Source organism: Lissotriton vulgaris, chromosome 12, assembly GCF_964263255.1.
Source record: "Lissotriton vulgaris chromosome 12, aLisVul1.2, whole genome shotgun sequence".
NCBI classification, from domain to species: Eukaryota; Metazoa; Chordata; class Amphibia; order Caudata; family Salamandridae; genus Lissotriton; species Lissotriton vulgaris.
This window is the reverse complement of record NC_141700.1, coordinates 156,912,604-156,933,520: the sequence shown is the minus strand read 5'-3', so window position 1 is coordinate 156,933,520 and position 20,917 is coordinate 156,912,604. Positions and strand designations below refer to the sequence as shown.

General features: G+C 43.4%; 1 protein-coding gene across 1 annotated transcript in view; it reads right to left on the bottom strand.

Moving 5' to 3' along the window:
* Positions 1–452: 452 nt before the first annotated feature.
* SLC25A44 (solute carrier family 25 member 44) overlaps positions 453–20,917 on the bottom strand; it is a 73,471-nt gene continuing 53,006 nt past the window's right edge. The window contains exon 4 of the mRNA XM_086947659.1: positions 453–4,613. Within this exon, the coding sequence (XP_086803785.1) occupies positions 4,422–4,613 (192 nt within the window). The 3' untranslated portion in view covers positions 453–4,421. The remainder of the gene's footprint in view (positions 4,614–20,917) is intronic.

The following is a 20,917-nucleotide window of genomic DNA, read 5'->3' as shown; positions in this document are numbered from 1 at the left end:
AATCATTGAGCATTAATTTAGAAATAGATCACTTTGCATCCTGAATGCACAAATGCTTATTAATTGAGCCACCTAAACAGAAGTCCTTAACAAACATCTTTTACATTAATGAAGAACGGTCGCTATCTAGACCGCTTTACAAAAACATGCTGTCTTTTAGAGGTGGTATTAGTTACATTGTTACTGTAAGTAATTAAGTGTTGTGGATGTGTTTTACCCAAACCACCACCAGAGGCAAGTATGTAACTTTAATGGGCTAACACGAACATGTTCTCCAATGCAAATCCTGATCAATTAGCCAGCGTAGCTACACTGTTATTCAGGTAGGACATATCATTAAAAGAAGTAAGTGACTACACTTAACCCAGATTTTACTAGTGGTTTATCAGCTAGCGCTTGCTGAAACAAAACAATTTTACATTGTTCCAACTCACCATGAACAGTTTCACATCTAAAGTGAGCCAGTGATTGTTTATTAGGTACATTCAAATACATTTTAGGATCAGCTTCACAGACAGTAATAAGGCTTGCATCTCTCTCCTTCCATGTCAAGATTTGGCTCCAATAGTCCTAAATGGTGGAATACTACTAATGGTTCTACCAACGAAAGAAAAACACTTTATTTTTAAACCTAGTATACTGAAGATATGCTTATGTGTGCATCTGAAGCAATAGTGTGTAGATATCGACTGTATTGATACAATCAGTCAACATAATAAAAAAAGATTGATGCATGCATGAGTGCTTGTTAAGCGCAGTACTTTCAGGAACAGGAAAATGAAAAGATGCATTAGGACATAATTCAGTGCGTGTCAAGTGATTCACGAAAGTTGAACACCAAGTGAAAATGTTTGGAAGTTGAACACCAAGTGAAAATGTTTGGTCTGAAGCACTGGGCAATAGATCTGAGACATAAAGGGTTACAGCAATTCCTTAAGCTACTGCTACATTTAAACAAACCACAACCTAAAGATAGTGATTAAAAATGAAAACGTGCATACGAGATGGAGGCAGAAGATTATCTAATGTAATAATCTTTCATAAGCTCTTGAAGATGTGTGTGATATTTTCAAAAATGCTTTGGAAATGTTACACATGGTAATGCCAGGGTGTATGTGTTTGCCCGCTTGAACGAGCAAGCTTGTTTCAGGCCTATGTTAATGTGAACTTGCTAAAGTGCCGAATTTTAGAAAGAAATGTGTTCCAATTTCATGTTCCTCTTGTAACTCATGTTAACCTGCCAGTTTGAGGAATTAGGTGCTGCTGATAAAGAGTTTCATTATAGATTGGCCTTGATATAGGCAGCAGTTCCTCATATACGAAACCAGAGAAAATACAACTTAGCTTTCTGATTTCCTTTAGCAAGAACAAAAGCATTGTTTTTGCTAGTTTGTGTAGCAAAAGTAGGAGCAAGCAGTAAACCCATCCTTGCTCTTTAGAACACCATGTATCAGAAAGGTATAAAGAAAATACTGATATTTGTATTCAAGGTCAGACAAGGCAGGTGGACTAGTAGCATGAGGGGCACTGCTGGGCTTTTCCGGACTGCATGCCCAAATGGGTTGGGGGGCAGAGACAAGTCTTTTCCTATATTCCTAAAGATTAGTGGATGTTATTAGCCATTAATAACTCAGATTGGACTTTTACACTAATAGATGAATGGGTGAAGTAGCACGTTTAGAATGTATCTTGCATGCAATCTAACAATATTTGCGTAGTTTCTAAACAGTTTTCTGTTTGCATTGGATTTGTAGAAGAATATACCTTAAGAATTAATATGGTTATCAAAAAACTCTCCTATGTTTTGATTCTGAGGTTCAGTGTGGCATTTCACAATATCTTGTTTAGATAAGAGACCTCAGGCAGTGCTATCTAAAGCTGAACACTTAAGTTGGGAGCCAGGAGTAGAAAAACCCTACCAATTTCCCCTTTTCTCCCAGAATCTCACTAATTATTTGTTAGGGATCCGGGAATATACCAGGTGTGACACCAATAAATTAGGGCTAACAAATCCAACCCAATCACCATCCACAGTTTATGGATGAGGATATAACTATCCCTTACATGGCACATCCCATTGCGAGGCAGAATCTTCTGCTTTTCAGATCCAGTGGAGAAATCGAGAAAGTGTGGGCACCTCCCGCACTGTATCCCCCCCAAAAAAACACCTCACACATGTGTGTAAACATTGGATATTACATGGTTATACGTACTTGTAACAGACTAGCAGCCCGCCCCGGCGTTGCCCGGGGGCAGAAGGGGGCTGGGGGCTGCATTTTGAGCATTTGTTTAGTCCCGGCCGGGCCCCCACGCCCGCCCCGACATTGCCCGCCCGCCCGCCTGCCTCCCGCCCGCCTCTGCCTTACCTCATCCGCGCTCCGGACTTAGCCCCCACTCCCGGGCCCCCGCCCGCCCCGACATTGCCCGGACCGCCTACCGCCTCTCCTTACCTGAGCCACCGCGCCGCTCCTCGCCGCACGTCACTCCTCGCCGCTCCTCCCCGCCTGTCGTCATCACACAGGTGTAGGTCGCAGTCAGCGCTACGTCGCGGCGGGCGCTTGTTTTAGGGGACTACTTTGTTTTTAAACTTTAATTTACGTTTATTTTATGCAGCCTAGGTCCATCTACACACCCTGAGGATTACAACAATGTATTGGGTGTGTGGATTGGCGCTGTGGTTCCCGAGTTTACCTTGCCTAAAGGTTTCTGTTCTCTCTTTATAATAGTAGTATAGATGGAGCTCGTCACACAGATAATTTAGAATCCTGACCTACAACAGTGCAAATATAGGGACTTCAACTGTGTTCTGAAAGGCAGGACCTATCACCCTATTTCAAGGAACACACCATGAGAAGAAAAGAGGAAATTTTGAAAGGCAGAATCCATTACCCTGATTTAAGGAGCACACAATAGAAAGGAAAGAAAAGGAGGCAGTTTAGATACTGCCATCATTCACACAATTATCTAAGACACAACCCTCACCTTCCACACATGGTGGGCACACCCTGTTCAATCCTACACCAATCCAATTCAAAATCCTCATCAACACCCTCAGTACTGTAGGACAGACTGCTCACTTTCCAAACCTGCTAGCAGCACATTGCCCACCTCCTACATTTGTAATCGGAACAGTCCTCACACTAATCAAACACAGGTCCCTTACCTCCTGTGGTGAGGTTACTTAGTCTTTGGAGGAAATCTGCTCCCTGGAGAGCTTTTTCCTCATAGAATTATTTCTTTCCCTCAGTGTGACAACTTTCCAATTCATGCTGTGCTGAAGACATGAATGTGATCCAGCCTTGACCACGTTGCATATGTATTACAGTGCTTTTTACCTGCAGTTATACTGTAGTTGTCTGCTTTTACCGTTCCCCAAAACAGACCTTCAGACTTGTGGAGAGATATGCAGTTCTGGGCTGAAGTACGCGGCTATCTGTAAAAATCCTTTGAACTTTGTCCTGGTGAAGACCCAGCCAAATTTGATTCCTTTGGTCGAATCATCATATTAATTAGAGCATTGAACTGTAGTTTTCTTTACATCTGATGTTGCAACAGATACACTGTACAATGCTTTTCTGAAGACTGTTGCCACCGGCCACAACTTTTTGTGTAGCACTTCTATCCTGCATGTTAACATACTCCATCACATGAGCACTGTGCTTGCACTCGAGGACACTATTTTAATGACCCATTAATGCAAAATTATGGTTCTATAAATATAGTGATCTATTTTTTTTAAAATGCCTTTCGGTCTCTTAATTTTATTATCAAAATAGTTTTCCTTAACTGTGGTATTCATGTCCTTGGTTGGTTCAGTGCTTGATTCTTCAAACATATCAGTGTACCTATAAATAATTCTGAAGGAGCCCCCCCAACACTCATGCCCACTTTCCAATTAAAATTACTAATCACCGCAGCCCTCACATGATTCAAGCCATCATTACATAAGCTTATACACAAGGGTAACAAATCAGTTTTACACACCTGAGTTTTGGCGATATACAAATAAAAAATACAAAACAAACATGGCACACAGCTTGGATGTTGAGTTAGCCGGGCTTCACTTGATTGTGCCTTCAAAGGCTAAAGAGCAGGTAGAGCTGGAACGATCAGTGGTTTGCCAGTCATCCAGAAGCTGTGCAGTGGAGATCCATACACCTCAGCAGCCAATACTTGCAATCTTCCAACAAGTCCACCATGGAGCGGAGAGTGAGACAGTGACACTGTATGTCCTAGTCACCATCATGTGGACGATTGTCTCTTATAAACCTGGTGTGCAGCAAGACCCTGAAGATGGCTCCATTTTTGGCAACAGTTAATCCCGCCAGAACTAGTTCACCAGAATGTCCGAAGTCTGGAGCGTTTAGAGGTTTCTGACCGATCACACACCGAAGGGTAAAAGTATGATTTCTCAAAGACTGCTACCAGTGTCTGGAATCCACGAGCTCAGGACGAAGGCTGAGCTTCTTCAGGGTCTCGTAACCAACCACAATGACAATGGTGGAGGGAGTGGCAGAAATTATGCGAGCAGACAGGCCCTTCGTGAGGCCCCAAGGACCTTCCTCTGCCATCAGCTGTCGGAAAGTATTTATGATGGAACTCTTACCTTCCACCTGTGGGAAGAAACAGATTACAGTAAAATGGCATATAGTGAAACAATAGGAATTTGTGATATCATCAAGGCATGGAATTACATAGAATCCAATTCTCAAACTCACATATTTATGATCCAAATCCACCATGTTAATTTGCAGAATATGCATTCAAAATTGATTTCCCCCACAGGATAAAGACCAACAATTTGGTTTAGCATTCCATGTGAACAAGTCAACTCAGAGAAACAAGGAAAAACTGTCAAACCGGTTGAATATTTCCACATTCACAAGTAAATCTGTTTCCAGAATGTAAATTAAACTGACAGAAAGACCCACAAAATTGCTGGGAATTTAGTGGACAAAGATTTACAAGGAGAAAAATATTGTTCCTGTTGTGGAGATTTTTTAATTTTTTCTTTTACATTCTTTTAAAGCACAAAAGTTGGTCTCCATCCAAACATATTTTCTAAATTAAATGAGATCCAGTACTTCGGATTGAAGCACTGGGATTAAAATCAGGGATGCGTAATCGTTGATTGTAAATATGGGATTCTGGCTAAATATTTACAACATTCCTGTTACCTAGTGGAATCACCTGGGTTGTTAGGGCTTGGAAACCAGCTCATCCAACAAAAAATGAACTTGATTAAAGAAATGTATCTATTTGTAAGAGCTGGGCGTTTGAAACAAATTTGGACCAATAGGATGGGGTTTTCTTTAGGGAGCTCATAGTGCAATATTTTCTGAACTTTTATTGAACTTGTTTAGAAATGTTTAATAATCTTTGGATGGCCAAGGGACAACTAACAATAGTGGAAACATACAGAGGGACAAAAGATGCTTTAAAATAATCTAATTAGCAAAGAACAAACTCTGGTTTAATTTGACAGTACTCAAAGCTCGAGATCTCATCTTTGTGTTATCTTGTCTCCTCTTTCCCACTGTTGTAATGGCTGTTACTCATGTAATGATGTAATGATGTCTTGTAAAGTGCATGAATCACCCCACATGGGGTATCTCCGCGCTGTAGACCACTGGGGAACCCGTCCTGGCTTTCCCTGTGAGAAGGTCCCTACTGGGTATCTCCAAGGTGAAACCAGGCATCCCCGGCGTATGTGGGGGGCCGTTGTGGAGATGAGGCAAGCTAATGCCCAGAGTTGCCGAGTATGATCCCTGGTTAGAGTAGGCACCGAGGCGAAAATGATCTAGTCCGTTGACCCTGGTCCACGACCCTGCCGCGTCGGGAATTGAACCCTGGTCCCAGGCCGTCCTCTGCTTCCGGGTCTGCCGCCTCTAACCAGTGAGCCGCCCCACTCCACAAGCTCCCACTCATAGTTCCCTACAGTATGCGGTCTAATAAACAGATGGGCGATGTTGGTCTAGTGTCTGGGAGTAAGAGGAGTGATTGCTTTGTATACCTCCAGTCTGTCAAATCATCCGCCTGTTTTTCACCTTCAGCTCTTGATATGCAAGCGGCCATTCTTGTGAAGTCTTTGAGCTAAGGCAACTTTTTGGCAAGTTTTGCGCTAGGGTCGACAGGGCTCGAAAAATCACAAACATTGCACTAGACCTGCAGGTCTAGTAATGTTAAACATCTACTCAACCTAACTGAAATGCACTTGACCTCTGACAGCCAAATGTGACAAGTTAACAAGATTTAAAAGCATTTTTATTGCTCATACACTTTGTGATCAATAAATATGCCTAGCGCCGAGCACCTTCACTTTCAGATCCACACCGACCCCAAGACCACACTCAGAGGCACCCTCCTCTACAGGCCACCAGGACCCCAAGCACAATTCAGTGAAGACATCACTGACTTTATCACCCCACACGCCCTCCCCTCCAAGGACTACATTCTACTGGGAGACCTCAATTTTCATCTGGAAAAAAGTAACGACAGCAACACCACCGCCCTTCTGGACAATCTCGCCAACCTCGGACTCAAACAACTTGTTGATACCCCCACTCACCTCGCAGGTCACACACTCGACCCTATCTTCACCTGCAGCAAACATATCTCCTTCAGTCACACCACAGCCCTCCATTGGACGGACCACAGCTGCGTTCACTTTTTCTACAAAAAGACCACAACCCACAACCATCCTCAACCTACTCTGCGAAGAAACTGGAACAAAATCACCATCAACCAGATCTCCTCATCGCTTCTTCAAAACCCCCCTGCCCACTCATCGAACGCCAACCAAGCAGCCATTAACCTCACTCAAAGGCTAACCAACAGCGCCGACAACCTAGCACCCCTGAAAAAACGTCAAATCAAACAAGGCAACAAAAACGCCCCCTGGTTCAACGAGGATCTTAAGAAATCCAAGAAACTCTGTCGCTCCCTTGAGAAGACCTGGAAAAAAGACCCAAACACCAGCACCAGAGACGCCTTCAAAAACGCCACCCGCATACACCACCAACTGATTCGATCTGCCAAGAAAGCCGCTTTCAAAGACCGACTTGACAACAACGCCCACAACAGCAAGGAATTATTCAACATCAAAGAATTCACCAACCTCATTGCCAACTCCAACGACATCACTCCCTCTCAAGACCTCTGCGATTCCCTAGCTTCGTTCTTCCACGACAAAATCGCAGACATCCACAACAGCTTCGACAACCAACCCGGACACCAACCCACCCAACCTTCTGCCGCACCTTCACCCACCTTGAACATCCTTAATGACTGGAACCCAATCTCCACGGATGATACCATCCGCCTGATGAACTCCATCCACTCAGGATCCCCCACAGACCCATGCCCTCACCACATCTTCAACAAAGCAGATTCCATCATCGCACCCCACCTCCGAGATGTCATCAACTGCTCCCTCACCTCCGCCACCTTCCCTGATAGCTGGAAACACGGCGAACTCAGCGCCCTTCTGAAAAAACCCACAGCTGACCCCACCGAACTCAAAAACTACCGCCCTATATCACTCCTTCCATTCCCGGCCAAAGTCATCGAGAAAGCTGTCAACAACCAGCTCGCCGCCTTCCTCGAAACCAACAAATCCCTCGACTCCTCAGAGTACGGCTTCCGAGCCAAACACAGCACTGAGACCGCACTCATCGCAGCAACAGACGACATTCGAACTCTACTGGACAATGGTGACACCGTCGCCCTCATCCTCCTCGACCTCTCCGCAACCTTCGACACAGTCTGTCATAGCACCCTTTTACAACGCCTCAGAAACATCAGAATTCAAGGAAAAGCACTGGAGTGGATCACCTCGTTCCTTGCCGGAAGAACTCAGAGAGTCCGCCTCCCACCATTCAAATCAGAAGCCACTGAAGTCATTTGCGGCGTGCCACAAGGATCTTCACTCAGCCCCACCCTCTTCAACGTATACATGAGCCCTCTCGCGGCCATCGCACGTCAACACAACCTCAACATCATCTCCTACGCTGATGACACTCAACTGATCCTCTCACTCACCAAAGACCCTAACACCGCCAAAACCAACCTACATAAAGGAATGAGAGAAGTAGCCGAGTGGATGAAGCACAGCCGCCTGAAACTGAATTCCGACAAAACAGAAGTCCTTATCTTAGGTACCTCCCCCTCCGCCTGGGACGACTCGTGGTGGCCAGAATCTCTTGGAAAAGCACCCATCCCAACAGACCACGCACGAAACCTGGGCGTCATTCTGGACTCCTCACTCTCGATGACCAGACAAGTCAACGCAGTTTCATCATCCTGCTTCAACATTCTTCGCATGCTCAAAAAAACATTTCGCTGGATCCCCACTGAAACTAGAAAAACGGTCACCCACGCACTGGTTACAAGCCGCCTGGACTACGGAAACACCCTATACGCCGGTACCACCGCAAAACTTCAGAAAAAACTCCAAAGCATCCAGAACGCATCAGCCAGACTCATTCTAGACATTCCGCGTAAAGATCACATTTCTGGTCACCTGAAAAACCTCCACTGGCTCCCCATCAATAAGAGGATAACATTCCGTCTTCTAACCCACGCACACAAAGCACTTTACGAACTTGGACCCGAATGCCTCAACACACGACTTTCCTTCTACACCCCCTCCCGCCAGCTACGCTCCTCCCACCAAGCCCTTGCTGCTGTACCTCGCATCAACAAAACCACCATGGGAGGAAGATCCTTCTCCTACCTGGCGGCTAAAACCTGGAACTCACTTCCCACTCACCTTCGCATCACTCAGAACCACCTAGCATTCAGAAAGCAACTTAAAACCTGGATATTCGACAAGTAACTCCCCACCCTTCTCCAAGCGCCTTGAGACCCTCTGGGTATGTAGCGCGCTATATAAATCACTGAATTGAATTGAATTGAATTGGTTCAATAACAAATTATTTCACTTTGTTGTTCTCCCAAGTGCTAGGAATATGACCATCCCTCCAACGACTAGAGCTTTCTCATTCTCTCTTGGTTTATTTTATTGAGAATGACATGAGTCTGATATTGCCTGCGTAGATAGCCATTCTTGATAACTTTCTAATATGTAAACAGGATCTATTCCAGTCCCCCTCTATTATATCTGCCCACCTCACTATCAGTGTCCCATTATTAACCACAAAGCGTGAGCAAGGGACGTCCATCGGTTTGCAGTGCTCTGCAAATAGATGAAATTGGTCCATTACTTTCACTTACCAGATCATTGCTAACAATATGTTTGATTACACCTGTATACAAATTCCCCAAAGTTTACCATGCCACCTTAATCAGCCAGTTAAAATAACTGACTTCAAGTACTCCAGATTTTTTTTCTGTTACCTCTTAAAACTTTAGGAATCTACCATTACAGTACCAAATAACCAATTTTGGGGAAAAACTCCTGCCGTTTATTTTGCTACTTTCAATAATAATTTTCCTTGAAAGGAGGGCTCTTTCACAGACTCGTTCATTTAAATGATTTTGCAAGCTGCTGTGGACCATGCGTCATCTGCAAGTCAAATTAAATAGGCTAGTCAAGTACCTTAGCTCCCTTAATAAAAACAGGTTGTCTAACATAATAATTCCAGTCCAAGGGTTCCTGCCATGAGTGAGCTAATTATGTGATCCCTCACTGAACTAATCTATGCAATGTTTAAATGACACAGCTAAACAACAGGATTCAAAATCTGATTCATTAACTCCTCTTTTCAATAGATTACATATGTATATTTGACGTTTCTTTGACTTGTGGAGGTGCTGTTGTCTTGGCAGCAAAGGACTCTGAGTCCCAGAATTCCGTAGCCCTGGTGGAGGAGGAGCTTCCATCAACACTGCTGAAAAGCGCTGGTGACCTCCCGCAGCATGGGACTTGTTTGGGCTACGCCCAGGTAAAGCTCGAGCCAAGGGCGGGCCTGTCCGTGCCCATCAGAGACCAGGGGAGGCTCGGCTGGGCCTCCTCTTGGTCTCTAGGCCCCTTTCTCCTCAGCAGATGGGCACACTGATAAATAGTAGCCAATAGCCACACCCGAAAGACCAGTCGGGGAAGTTTACGGACTGTGCAACAAGAGCAGGTACGAAGCAGTTCTTTCTTTATCGCTTGCAATTGAAACCTGCCTCACCTACTTACTACACCGGAGCATAACTGTTGTTCTTATCATTCCAGTCGGTCCTCCAAGAGAGTGTAGGACCTTATGGTAAGTGTAACAGGATTAAGTACAAGTCTGATACAAGGATTGACTGCGTCACTGTAGTCTGCCCTGGTTTTAGTAGCTAAGGTTATTACTAGGGCCACAGTTAGTAGCACGGCCAATATAGCTTGCTAGAGTATCCTACCATGATAGCGTTGGGCATCCATGGGAAAAACGCGCAGTGGCGGCTCCCAAGGCCCCTGTATGCACTGTAATTACCATGGATTCTTTTCTACAAAGGGTGGCAGGGATCCTAGATAAAGAAATCGAGTTTGTGACTCAACGTCTTTCTCGTTCCCCTGTAAACCATCTTCTTACCTTCCCTTCGAGAGTATCGCCATCTCGGCTTCCAGAGCCTGCTCCAGGATCATTCACTTTGTCGATAGGACAAGATACTGGCAGCACATCTGGCCTACCTGCATCTTCGGACAGTGTTATCATGGCTGAACATTTGCTTATCCATGTGCAGGGAAATTGGAGCTGCACAAGACACCAGCATCTCACCCCTAAAGTTGGAGCTAGAACTGGAGCAAAAAGAAAGTGCTCCTTGACAGGGGGAAAAGTAAAGCGCCCAAGACATAGAGATACGAAGGTCGAGGTTCGATACACACAAGATTTTAAGGTTACACGCCAGTTTCTAATATAGAGAGGAGTTCAGCAGGGTTGTATTTTGGCCCCTTTCCTGTTCAATTTATAAACAAAGTAGGAGCTGAAACTGGAGCCAAAAGAAAGTGCTCCTTGACTGGGGAAAAAGTTAAGCGCCCGAGAGCTGAGGGCATGCAGCGCAAGGCACATGATCCTCAAGCCTTTGCCAAGGTGGATATGGTGGCTATGTTGGAAACATTTCTGGGTTTATTACAGGCTGCAATGGATTTCAAACTCGATCCTTTCTTGCAACATTTAGCATCCATAGAACTTGAACTCTATAAACTTAACCAGCGTAACTCAACAGGGGAGATAGCACCTCATGCTTTATCTGCGGCACTTTTTGGTTGTACCAACAGAGGTCTGTAACTCAAGCGAACAACGTATTAGGAGGACGGAGCAGTCACCACCACAAAATCCCACGCTGAAGGGTGCCATTCAACCTCCATAGCCCCCATGGAACGCAGGAAGCCCATTAGCAGGGTCAGAAGGTGGGGGAGGGGTTCCTCAGATTATCCCAGGTTGAGAGACTGCTATGGGTTTGTCAAGCTCACCAGGGTGGAGTTATCGAAAGAAGGAGAGGAGAGTTGAGTTTAAGACAGGGGTTTTTGGCACCTCCAGGTAAAACCCAGTTACCTTACATCCCCCACCTGAATCCATGCCGTACGTAGTGATCTTGGGGAACGTACCTGTGCTCTCGCCGGGTGTTTCAAAAGACTTTTCCCAGCAGAAGAATAACGTTTTGTATTGTTTACCTATAGACTACATTGGGAATAAAAGTGGAAAGATATATCAACATGATGTGCAAAGTTAATCAGGTAGGGAGGTACAAAAAGAATTGAGTGACTGCGTCATTATTAATTTTAATAGACCCCATGTCGCAGAAAGGATCCAATCTGATACCACCTCAAATACACCCGAAGGCCTTTTTTCGACCATTGTGGACCTCCCCTTGGGTTTTTTTTTTCATAGACCTTCAGCTACCGGAAAGAAGGCTATGAGACACCTTGAACATGTTCAGCAAAGATGGTAGATGGCTGCTCCCATTATACCCCTCTTTAATAGTTTTGCACCGTTGGGTACTATTGACAACTGTGATTGACTGTCCGGGGCAGTCCCTGCTAAGTCAGTAAGACCCACTAACCAGAGTGATTGTGCCTCATTAGGCTGTGGGTTTTCGGATGGGAAGGATTGCAAATTTATTTAGTGGAAAACAGCTGGGTTGGCAATGGACTCTGTTTAAGAAAAAGTTTGATGTGATCTGCTTACAAGAAACGTGGGTCATTGAGAATAGTCTATTTACGGAGGAATAGAAGTCCTTTTTTGACCTGCCATCCCTTCAAGGTCAGGAAGACCAAAGGTGGTAATTGGTGGTTAATGTCTCTTTAGCTGTCAAATGTAGAGCTGTTGTGTTGCCCATAGCTAATTCTCTGTTATTTTTTAGAGGGCTACGTAAATTGGTGCTCTTGAATTTTTATAATGCTACATCTTCTCTTCCAGACTTTTGCAACATATCTAAGCTGGGATCCTTTTTCAGAAATCCGAATCTCTTAAAACTATAATCATTTATTGATCGCAAGAGATTTTAACATTCATTTGTGTGGGGACCCTAAGAGAATGGGTTTTGGAGATTTGGGTTGCCCACACCCGAAGGGAATTCAATTTAATCACTCTACTCAGGGAGACATCCCATAATGCTTTAGTGAATGAGTTTGATCTAACCTCGTCCATGTGCAAATTAGACCCTGGTACAAAAGTCGCCAATCCCTTAATTCAGGGAGGGGATGTGACTTATTGATTTTATTCTCGTTTCACCCCCTCTTTTATCTGATTTCAGATTTCTTTGAGGCAAGTGTATATAGTGATCGTAATAGTCTGTGTGCTACAATTAGCTGGTCCCTACAAGCACCTATAAAGAGGGTAGGAGATGGGGGTTACTGAAAGCTACAGATGAGGGTAAAAGCTAAAATGGGCACAGATAAAGACCCATAAAAGGAATCTGGGGTTATCTGCTAGGTGTCAGGAGGAATTATCTATTTGTATAGCCCCGCAGGCGGAACCAAGCGTTATCATAGAGTCCTTTAAGGTTATCTCTTGTATCATAGCACATTTACTTAAGGCCCCGGTTCAGCGATTTTCTGATTCAGGCCCCAAATGGTTTGCCCCTGCTTGTTACCATGCATCCAGGAAGATTTGTGCTACCACTAGGGCCCAGACCAAGGGATCCTGTCTTAATAAAGGCATGTCGAAGGCATTAAAAGTCCAGACTAGCAAGACTTAAGACTGCGCTAAAGGAGGAGGCATGGAGCGAGCTTATCGAGGCAAGCACCTTAAAGCGTAGTTCCCCAAGTTCTGGAGCATTATAAATAGCCCCCGTTTGGCAATGATGCTGTTAACATCCTTGGGGCCCATATCACAGAGGATGAATGGGTACATCATGTTGAGGGACTGTTTCAGTGCCCCCCTGAGGAGAATACACCAGTGGAGTTGGTAAAGGGAAATCTACCCTGGTATTTTCAGTTGAAGAGGTTAGGAAGGGCATTGCTGGGTTATCCAGAAATAAGTCACCAGGACCGGACCAGATTCCTCCCGACCTTTATATCTCCAATCTGAACCTGTGCGTACCGGCTCTCACCTTAATTATTAATGCTGCAGTGAGAGCCGGCTCCCCTGGATCCTGGGCTTTATCTACCATCATCCTGGTTTTTAAAAATGGAAATAGAGACAGCACCCACTGTTACAGGCTAATCTCCGTGGTTAAGGTAGTCAGACATATCCTACTAGACAGGCTGGGCAGAGGAAAATAACATTCTACCAGACAGCCAGTATGGTTTTCGCCCAGGGTGGTCAACTGTGGACCAATGTTTGAACCTGTTTTTGATTCTTAACAAGTACATAGTTGCCCACCTGGTACTATACATCTGGCCTTTATAGACCAGTCATCTGCATTTGATTGTGTCAACAGAACTAAGTTCTGGCAGACCATGTTAACCATCGGGGTGGATAGAGATATTGTTTTCATTCTGGGGGATCTCCATAGAGATACAAAGGCAGAGGTTCGACCCGCCAGTTTCCAATACACAGAGGAGTTTGACAGGGTTGTAGTCTGGCTACTTTCCTGTTCAATTTATAAACAAGCAATTTGGTGAAGGTATTGCTGGAGTCCAAGGTGGACTAGCCCCAAGTGGGTCGGCGTGGTCTGCCTGTACTTTTGTACGCAGACGCCGCCGTCCTCATGGCTCGGTCAGCGAAGGGGGCTGCAAATCCTGCTCAGCTCCTTTGAACTTGAAATCCTATGTGAAGCAGGTGGGACCCTGTTCGAGAAAGTTTTATCCCTTCCAGGTTGGATCTGTTCCAGTCCCTAGGATCAGTGTTTTTTCTTACTTGGGTGTATTGTTAGATGATAACACGAATTGGGGGCCCTTAAAAAGCAGAAAGAAAGGGCACCTGTTATGCCGCTATTTTTAACTTCACGTTGAGAAGATACATCACTCTTGACGAACTACAAGTAGTTGAAAATAGTTTTCTGAGACAGCTCTTAAGTGTAACCCAGGGAACCTCCACCTTCACAGTACATGAAGAGATGGGTGTGGCTTATCTTTCTGACTTGTTGGCCTTTCGCCCACTCTCCCTGTGGATAAAAATATGGTTTGGGAAAGGGGCCGCCCTAAATACACTGATTTTGAAGCACTGTATGGCCTTTGATCACGCTCGTCATATTTCCTGGCTCAATTCTATCAAGGAGTGTCTAGCTTCGACCCATAATCTAAATATATGTGGTCTCAGTCTGATGAACCATTGATGCACCACAATGATTGCCCCAGCTAACTCTGAAGTCACTTTTTGGTGCGTTAGACAGACAAGCTTGTCCCGATTAAACTTGAAGAATCACCAAAAGGGCAAAACGAAGACAATGTACCCTTGCTAAAGATATGATTTTCTAGAATTGGATCACTCTGGTATTAGAGGCTCAGATTCTCTTTGTTTTTAATTATTATTGTATGTGTCATCATAGCACTGTGCTATCTACACTTACATAATTTGTCCATATGCACCTATATTATTTACTATTTGAATAATAATTGTACATACAGGTGTGGATGCGTCAGGGAGTCTTAATTGTTCACAAATGTTTAGCACACTATTTGACATTGTCTTTTTGATTCATGCGCACCACTTAGAATTATAGTCTATAAGGTCGGAAGCTGGGCAAGCCACACAGGACCTATGTTTTTTATGCTCCTTTGGCTAATCCTGCCAAGCTGGTCCTCACACTCTCAAGAAAGCAGCACTCCATGACTGTGCCACCAAAACTCTCTGCAGCTCACTGTCCTTCAGTGTACGTCACCCAGATCTGGCAACCTCCAAATGTGTTCAGGATGTATTTCCCAAAACAAGGGTCCGCTGGGACATGGGAGAGTTTTATTCTGGAGACCCTTACCTAAACCTATCTTTAAAGCATCCAACAAGCCAGAGTCAACTTCCCTAGAAAAGACTCAGTGAGCAACTGCTACAGGAATGCTTGAACCATGCTCAGGAAGCCACTGCAAGTGCAGGTCCCACGTCCTAACATGTAATTGGGGACAATAAGATTACATACTTGCTTATTTTCAGTTTTTCGTCTCATTAAGGAGAAGGTGGATATTTGTTGTTAGAAGATTTCTTTTTTTTTTAGGAACCAAGATAATTATTTTCCAATTAATCTCTTTCATTTATCCATCACTTGCATTTACGTGCAGTATCTTTTTGCGCACACCACAGCTTTTGTCTATCCCAGTACACCCCCCTGTATCTGATATCACGTGCATTATCTTTTTGCGCACACCACAGCTTTTGTCTATCCCAGTACACCCCCCGTATCTGATACAGGAACGTTAATTTTTGGGGATATTAACTTTATACGTTTTCACTACTCTTACCAGTTTAAATCTAGTTTCATATTTTAACTCATGCATACACCTTTACACTGCTTTCATTATTTCCACTCATTGCCAGAGACCTGCTGTTCCCAAATTGGTGATGAAATATTGTGACACTTCCATTCGAACCTCAGACAAAAATGCATTTCTGCTCACAGGATGTGGCGTTGTTGACCTGACTTTCGGCTTCTTATCTTGGTTTGCCTGCATTTTTACAGAGGAAAGCAATGTGTGCTTCATGTTATGTCCCAAAAGGTTCCGGACTGCTTCAAAGTTTTAGTTTTTGCACTTATTGAGCCGGACCTTGAAGTCATGTTATAGAAGCCCTGCAACGTGATTGAACCCATTCTGCAGACATGTACAACTGCATCTCTGTTGAGAACATTTAAGAGCTTTTCTGATATGGCTCTGGGACACGCCTGTTTTAGTGGAGTGACCATGCTTCTCCTTTCTCCACTCAAAAGAAGGATGACAAAACCTCAGCCTGGATCACTTTCTTAATCCAATCAATCTCGTAAAAAAAAAAAAAAAAAAAAAAACTGTTCACAAGAGCCACAGCCACTTGCTCCATAAAAACTTAGTGTTCCTCAGCTTATTTTGCACAGACTTAATTTCAATGCCTTTGTTTCTAGCTTCCAGCTTCCCAGTGAAAACCATCAAGTTAACCATGTTCTGCAGCTCTCCAACATTTTCTGTGACACGTTTTACCACAGCCTCACGTTGCAATGCCCTTCCAGCAACTTTCTTCAGATTTAGTTGTGTAAGATTAGTTTCAATCAAGCTGATGCGGTCCTGCTTTCCACTGCGGTGGTCACATATGTAATTGCTGCTAGGTGATCAGCTTTTGAGGGCCCTTTGCCCTCTGCGCATTTATACCAATGTTGCTACTTGTGTTGGTGTTTCTCCTTCACTGTGCCAGCGTATTGATCAATTATGTTACTACCTACCCACCGGAGCGCTTCATCTTACCCCATACTGGCCCAGCTAATTCCCATTTTAGCATTTCCCAACTACAGATCTTCCCCGTACACCTAAAATCACACCATGCAAATGCATTTGTCGCAGTATCTAGCCCCTATGCCCTCATAGACAACCGTGGGCGAGTGAAAGCCAACATCCTGCTTCCACTAGACTCTTAATATTTCTTCTTCAAGCACGGTTACTTCGACCCAACTGAGACAGATCTTGAATCCCAGAATAATCAGGTAACTATGTTACTGTTCATAATGCACCAGTGCAATCTGTGTTCTTAAGTCGGTTTCCACCACCAAGTACAGACATCCAAGCTTGACTGCATCTGTTCACTGTAACAGCTTCCTTAAACCTCCTACATTTGGAGCTGCTGCCTGCACAGGGAAAGTGTCACTGATCGCCCCAGATCACACCCAGGCCAAACAGGGCATCTGATTCCCACCCCCCCCCCCCCAGCCCCTCTCCCTCCTGCCCAGTGGTTGCACGACTCCAGGCCAGCCAAGAGACTACGGTTTCAGTATCACAGCCTAGAGGAGCAATACATAGTCCTAACGCCGGAGATAATCATTGGCAGGAGACCCAGCAGACCTCACAAGGTCTCCACTGCCACCTGTGTGCAGTTCGGCCATATTTGGCATCTGCAAGTTCAGCGTCCTGCCCGCTCTAAGAATATTATTTTGGCTCATCAATTGTGTTCTACAGGCACCTCCTGCTCATGTCGCTCAACTGCTTGCTAGTTTCAGCAACACCAAATGTTTTCTCACTCTCATTAGCAACAAAATCCCTTTCTCTTCATAGTGGTTCCATTTTGAATTCACATCATGCATTTTAGCAGGATTTCCATGGGGAATAGAGGGAACGTTTTACATTGTAGGTATTTCGATAAGTCTCACCTCCACTCCATGTTGATTGTTTTTTTGTGAAGAGTGTTTAACCATTGTCACTATCAGTTCTCACTGTATAACTAGACATTCACAGTCAGTATCACCAAAGAAAAGAAACTAATCACTGTTCCACTAAACATATCACCGCTGACACTGTATAAAATTCCCTGAATGATCCCTTGAAGACGGACATCACGAACAACTAGGGTGCTGTTTCCACCTCCTGCAGCGACAGCACTTGTAAAGAGTGGCTAAGATTCATGCTGCAATACTCTTGTGAATTATGTTTTTGCCATAACATCTTAGATTGGGTGGAGGGGCTAGAAAGTTAGCAAAGGCTTCATTTTATTTCATGGAGCAAAGAAAGTGCAAATGGTTTGCTAAACTATCACATGGATCACATAGTTTATAGATTCAAGCAACTTCAAGATAAGAGGTTGGGAAAATTAAAATTATTTTAACTATACAGAATATCTACGAATGCATCCACCCCTCTTGTAAACCACTCAAATGTATCAGACAGTTTTGATCTTTAAGGGCTGGGAGAAAAAAAAAAAGATTTGTTATGCATAAGCTATGTACACTAATGGTTGGAAGGCAAAACATTCTGAAATTTGGATTACAGAAAAATAAGCACACTCAGTCGAAAAACGAAATGGGAAAATATAAATATTTAGCACTGGCCATCAAAAAGTCACCTTGAGATGGAAGAGTGAATGGTAGGCAGTGAATGACCATGAGTAAGTGAGGACTGTAAACACCTTTGTAATATTCAGTGCCAGTGTCTCCAAATTGGGTTTAGCGTTCCATACATGGCAAGGCAAGAATACCTATATCGCAACTGGTTTGGATAATGCTCAACATTAATCTCTTGCATTGGCTTCTTGTGCTGTTTTTAATGCGTGCACTGTGCTACACAACATACACACTCCAGGGAGAAGCTATCTTTCTGAAAACAGCTGGTCTAAAATGCCCTCTACACTGGTCATTTCACATTTTCACCTATGAATAATAAAAGTGTTTCTGTTCCTTTGTTACACATTGTACTAAGCCCAGGTGCCAGCATTTCATGATCCTGTGCCTTGCCACGGTCAACATCTCAATACGCATGACAATATTTGTGAGCTTCTCCACCTGGTATTGAAGCAACAAACAATGTATTTGTTTAAATAGGGGAAGGTCCATGTTATTGTAACTTCTTTGTTTTGGGAACTCTGGTTTCACCATGATTTCAGTGTCTGTCTGTTGCCGTAGTGTTATAACGCTAATTTCCAGCGGATGAGAGGGGGTACTTTGTTGTGCCGCTTGCATATCCTCATCCATGGTCTGCATAGCTAGAGTTTGTCCTTCAGGTCGAATTAGGATATTACTAATGGTCTCGTGTATTAAACACTTTCATTGGCGCTTCTTCTTTGTTAGTCCAGCTTCATTAATAGTTACATTTAATGTTTTCTTGAGTATGTTGCCTTTGTGAATTGAATGCAGGCTTGATTGTCCTGCCTTTTATTTTACATAGTTTTTTGTGTAAGTTGTATGACGGAACTTTTTCACATAAAGCCTCCCATTTGATGCTGTTAAATACATTTGTAGTAATCTTACTGAGTTCCTGAAGTTGTCAGTTTCATGAGGCACAACCTGCTTGTGCTCTTTGAATACAAGCTATAGCAATGCACCTTTTTTAACAGCAATTTTCTTATTACAATTATTTTATTTTAATTTCCATTTGTGACCAGTCTACTTACCAGCTCTACGAAAAGGCATGACATGTAGATTTATCATTTTTATTTTGTGGCATACTGCTGGATAACTCTTTGGAGGAGGTTTTAATATTCCATAGTACTTGGCAGATTTTTGCTCTCAGAGCTTTGTGAGTGCTGCGCCTTTATTCATTCCTAGGAATTCAGTCTTCCACCATATTTTAAAATCTCATGTGACCCATTTCAAACATTTTAAATTTGTTTCAGTCTGCTTTTTAAAAAAAATATTGGGTTTGACACATTTGTGAAAGCCTTTCTTCAAATCGATAGTTATTTTTGAACAATTTGTAGTTACTTCATTCTTTAATTGGTCCTCGTTTACACTTTTTAGTTCCGAGTCATCTACACGAAGCAGACGTTATACTGTCTAGGAGCTCACATGGATTTCATCATTACCATATCTCACATTTATTTAGAATGTTGCTGGGGCCAGACAAAACAGTGGCGACATAGGATCAACCATAAATATACCTTGTTGATAATTCCCACAGTAGATGGTAGCTGGTCCCTTGCAGTACTGGTGGTGCGTGATGTAATGTAATGCTGTTTTTTTTACCATAATTTTAATGAACTGGATCAAGTTTAAGTGCATGTGCTAGAAAGTTTGGTTTTATCACTCTTATTTTTCTCAATGCAATGTAAACCATTTTTCATTTGTTATTATGATCAGCAAACTGTAAGCTTTCTTTTTGTATTCTATTTAGTTTTTCCAGTCTGTATTTATGAAGAGGGAGGTTGACATTTGATTGAACTAGTTTCAAAACGTTTGCTCCTCTAATAATCTTTATTTAAGAGTGGTTTTATAGTGCAGGGTACACCAAATCTATTTTTTCACCACCTCTGTTCGGGTGGTCAAATAATTTAGTTTTATCTTCCAGGTTTACGGTTTTACTATTTTTTCATATTACATCTCTTGATGCGAATAGCTTATCTGTCCCTCTAATAAGCCTGAATATTTTTGTAAAAAGGTTTCACTACCATTTTTATTCTGGTGTCTAATGGTACAATTTGCTTTTCAATATTTTAGTACACAGGGATGGTGAAAAGTGGATATTCCTCAAAGAAAAGACGTGTTCATAGCTGGGTGAAAGGGCCTTCATGAAGTTCTGCAGGGAACTAACAGGCCAATGTTTGTGGACGATCATGGGGAATGTCTAATGTTTTGGTTACTGAAAACACCAGTAAGATCAGTTGTATTAACTGCAGTACCTTCTATGTCAGCGAAGCTATGGTCCTACCTGCAAACCATAGTTCAATATAGTGAGCTGATTTGCTACTAAACAGGTGTTGTTTCACCTGCACTACCTAAAGTTCTTGTGTTGGGGGCAATAATGCAGCTGATTTGTCCACAATGGGTTCCTGGATAACCAGAAACTTCGAGTTGTTCGTTTTTTGTGGGCATGAGTGGACAGTAACAATTACCTGATCGCACATTGTTCTCATTCATTTTCACTTCAGAGCAGCTACTGCCATTTGCCAACAAGAGACTGATGGAACTTTGCTTATGATGTGCATTGCATGGAAGGAGAGGGCTA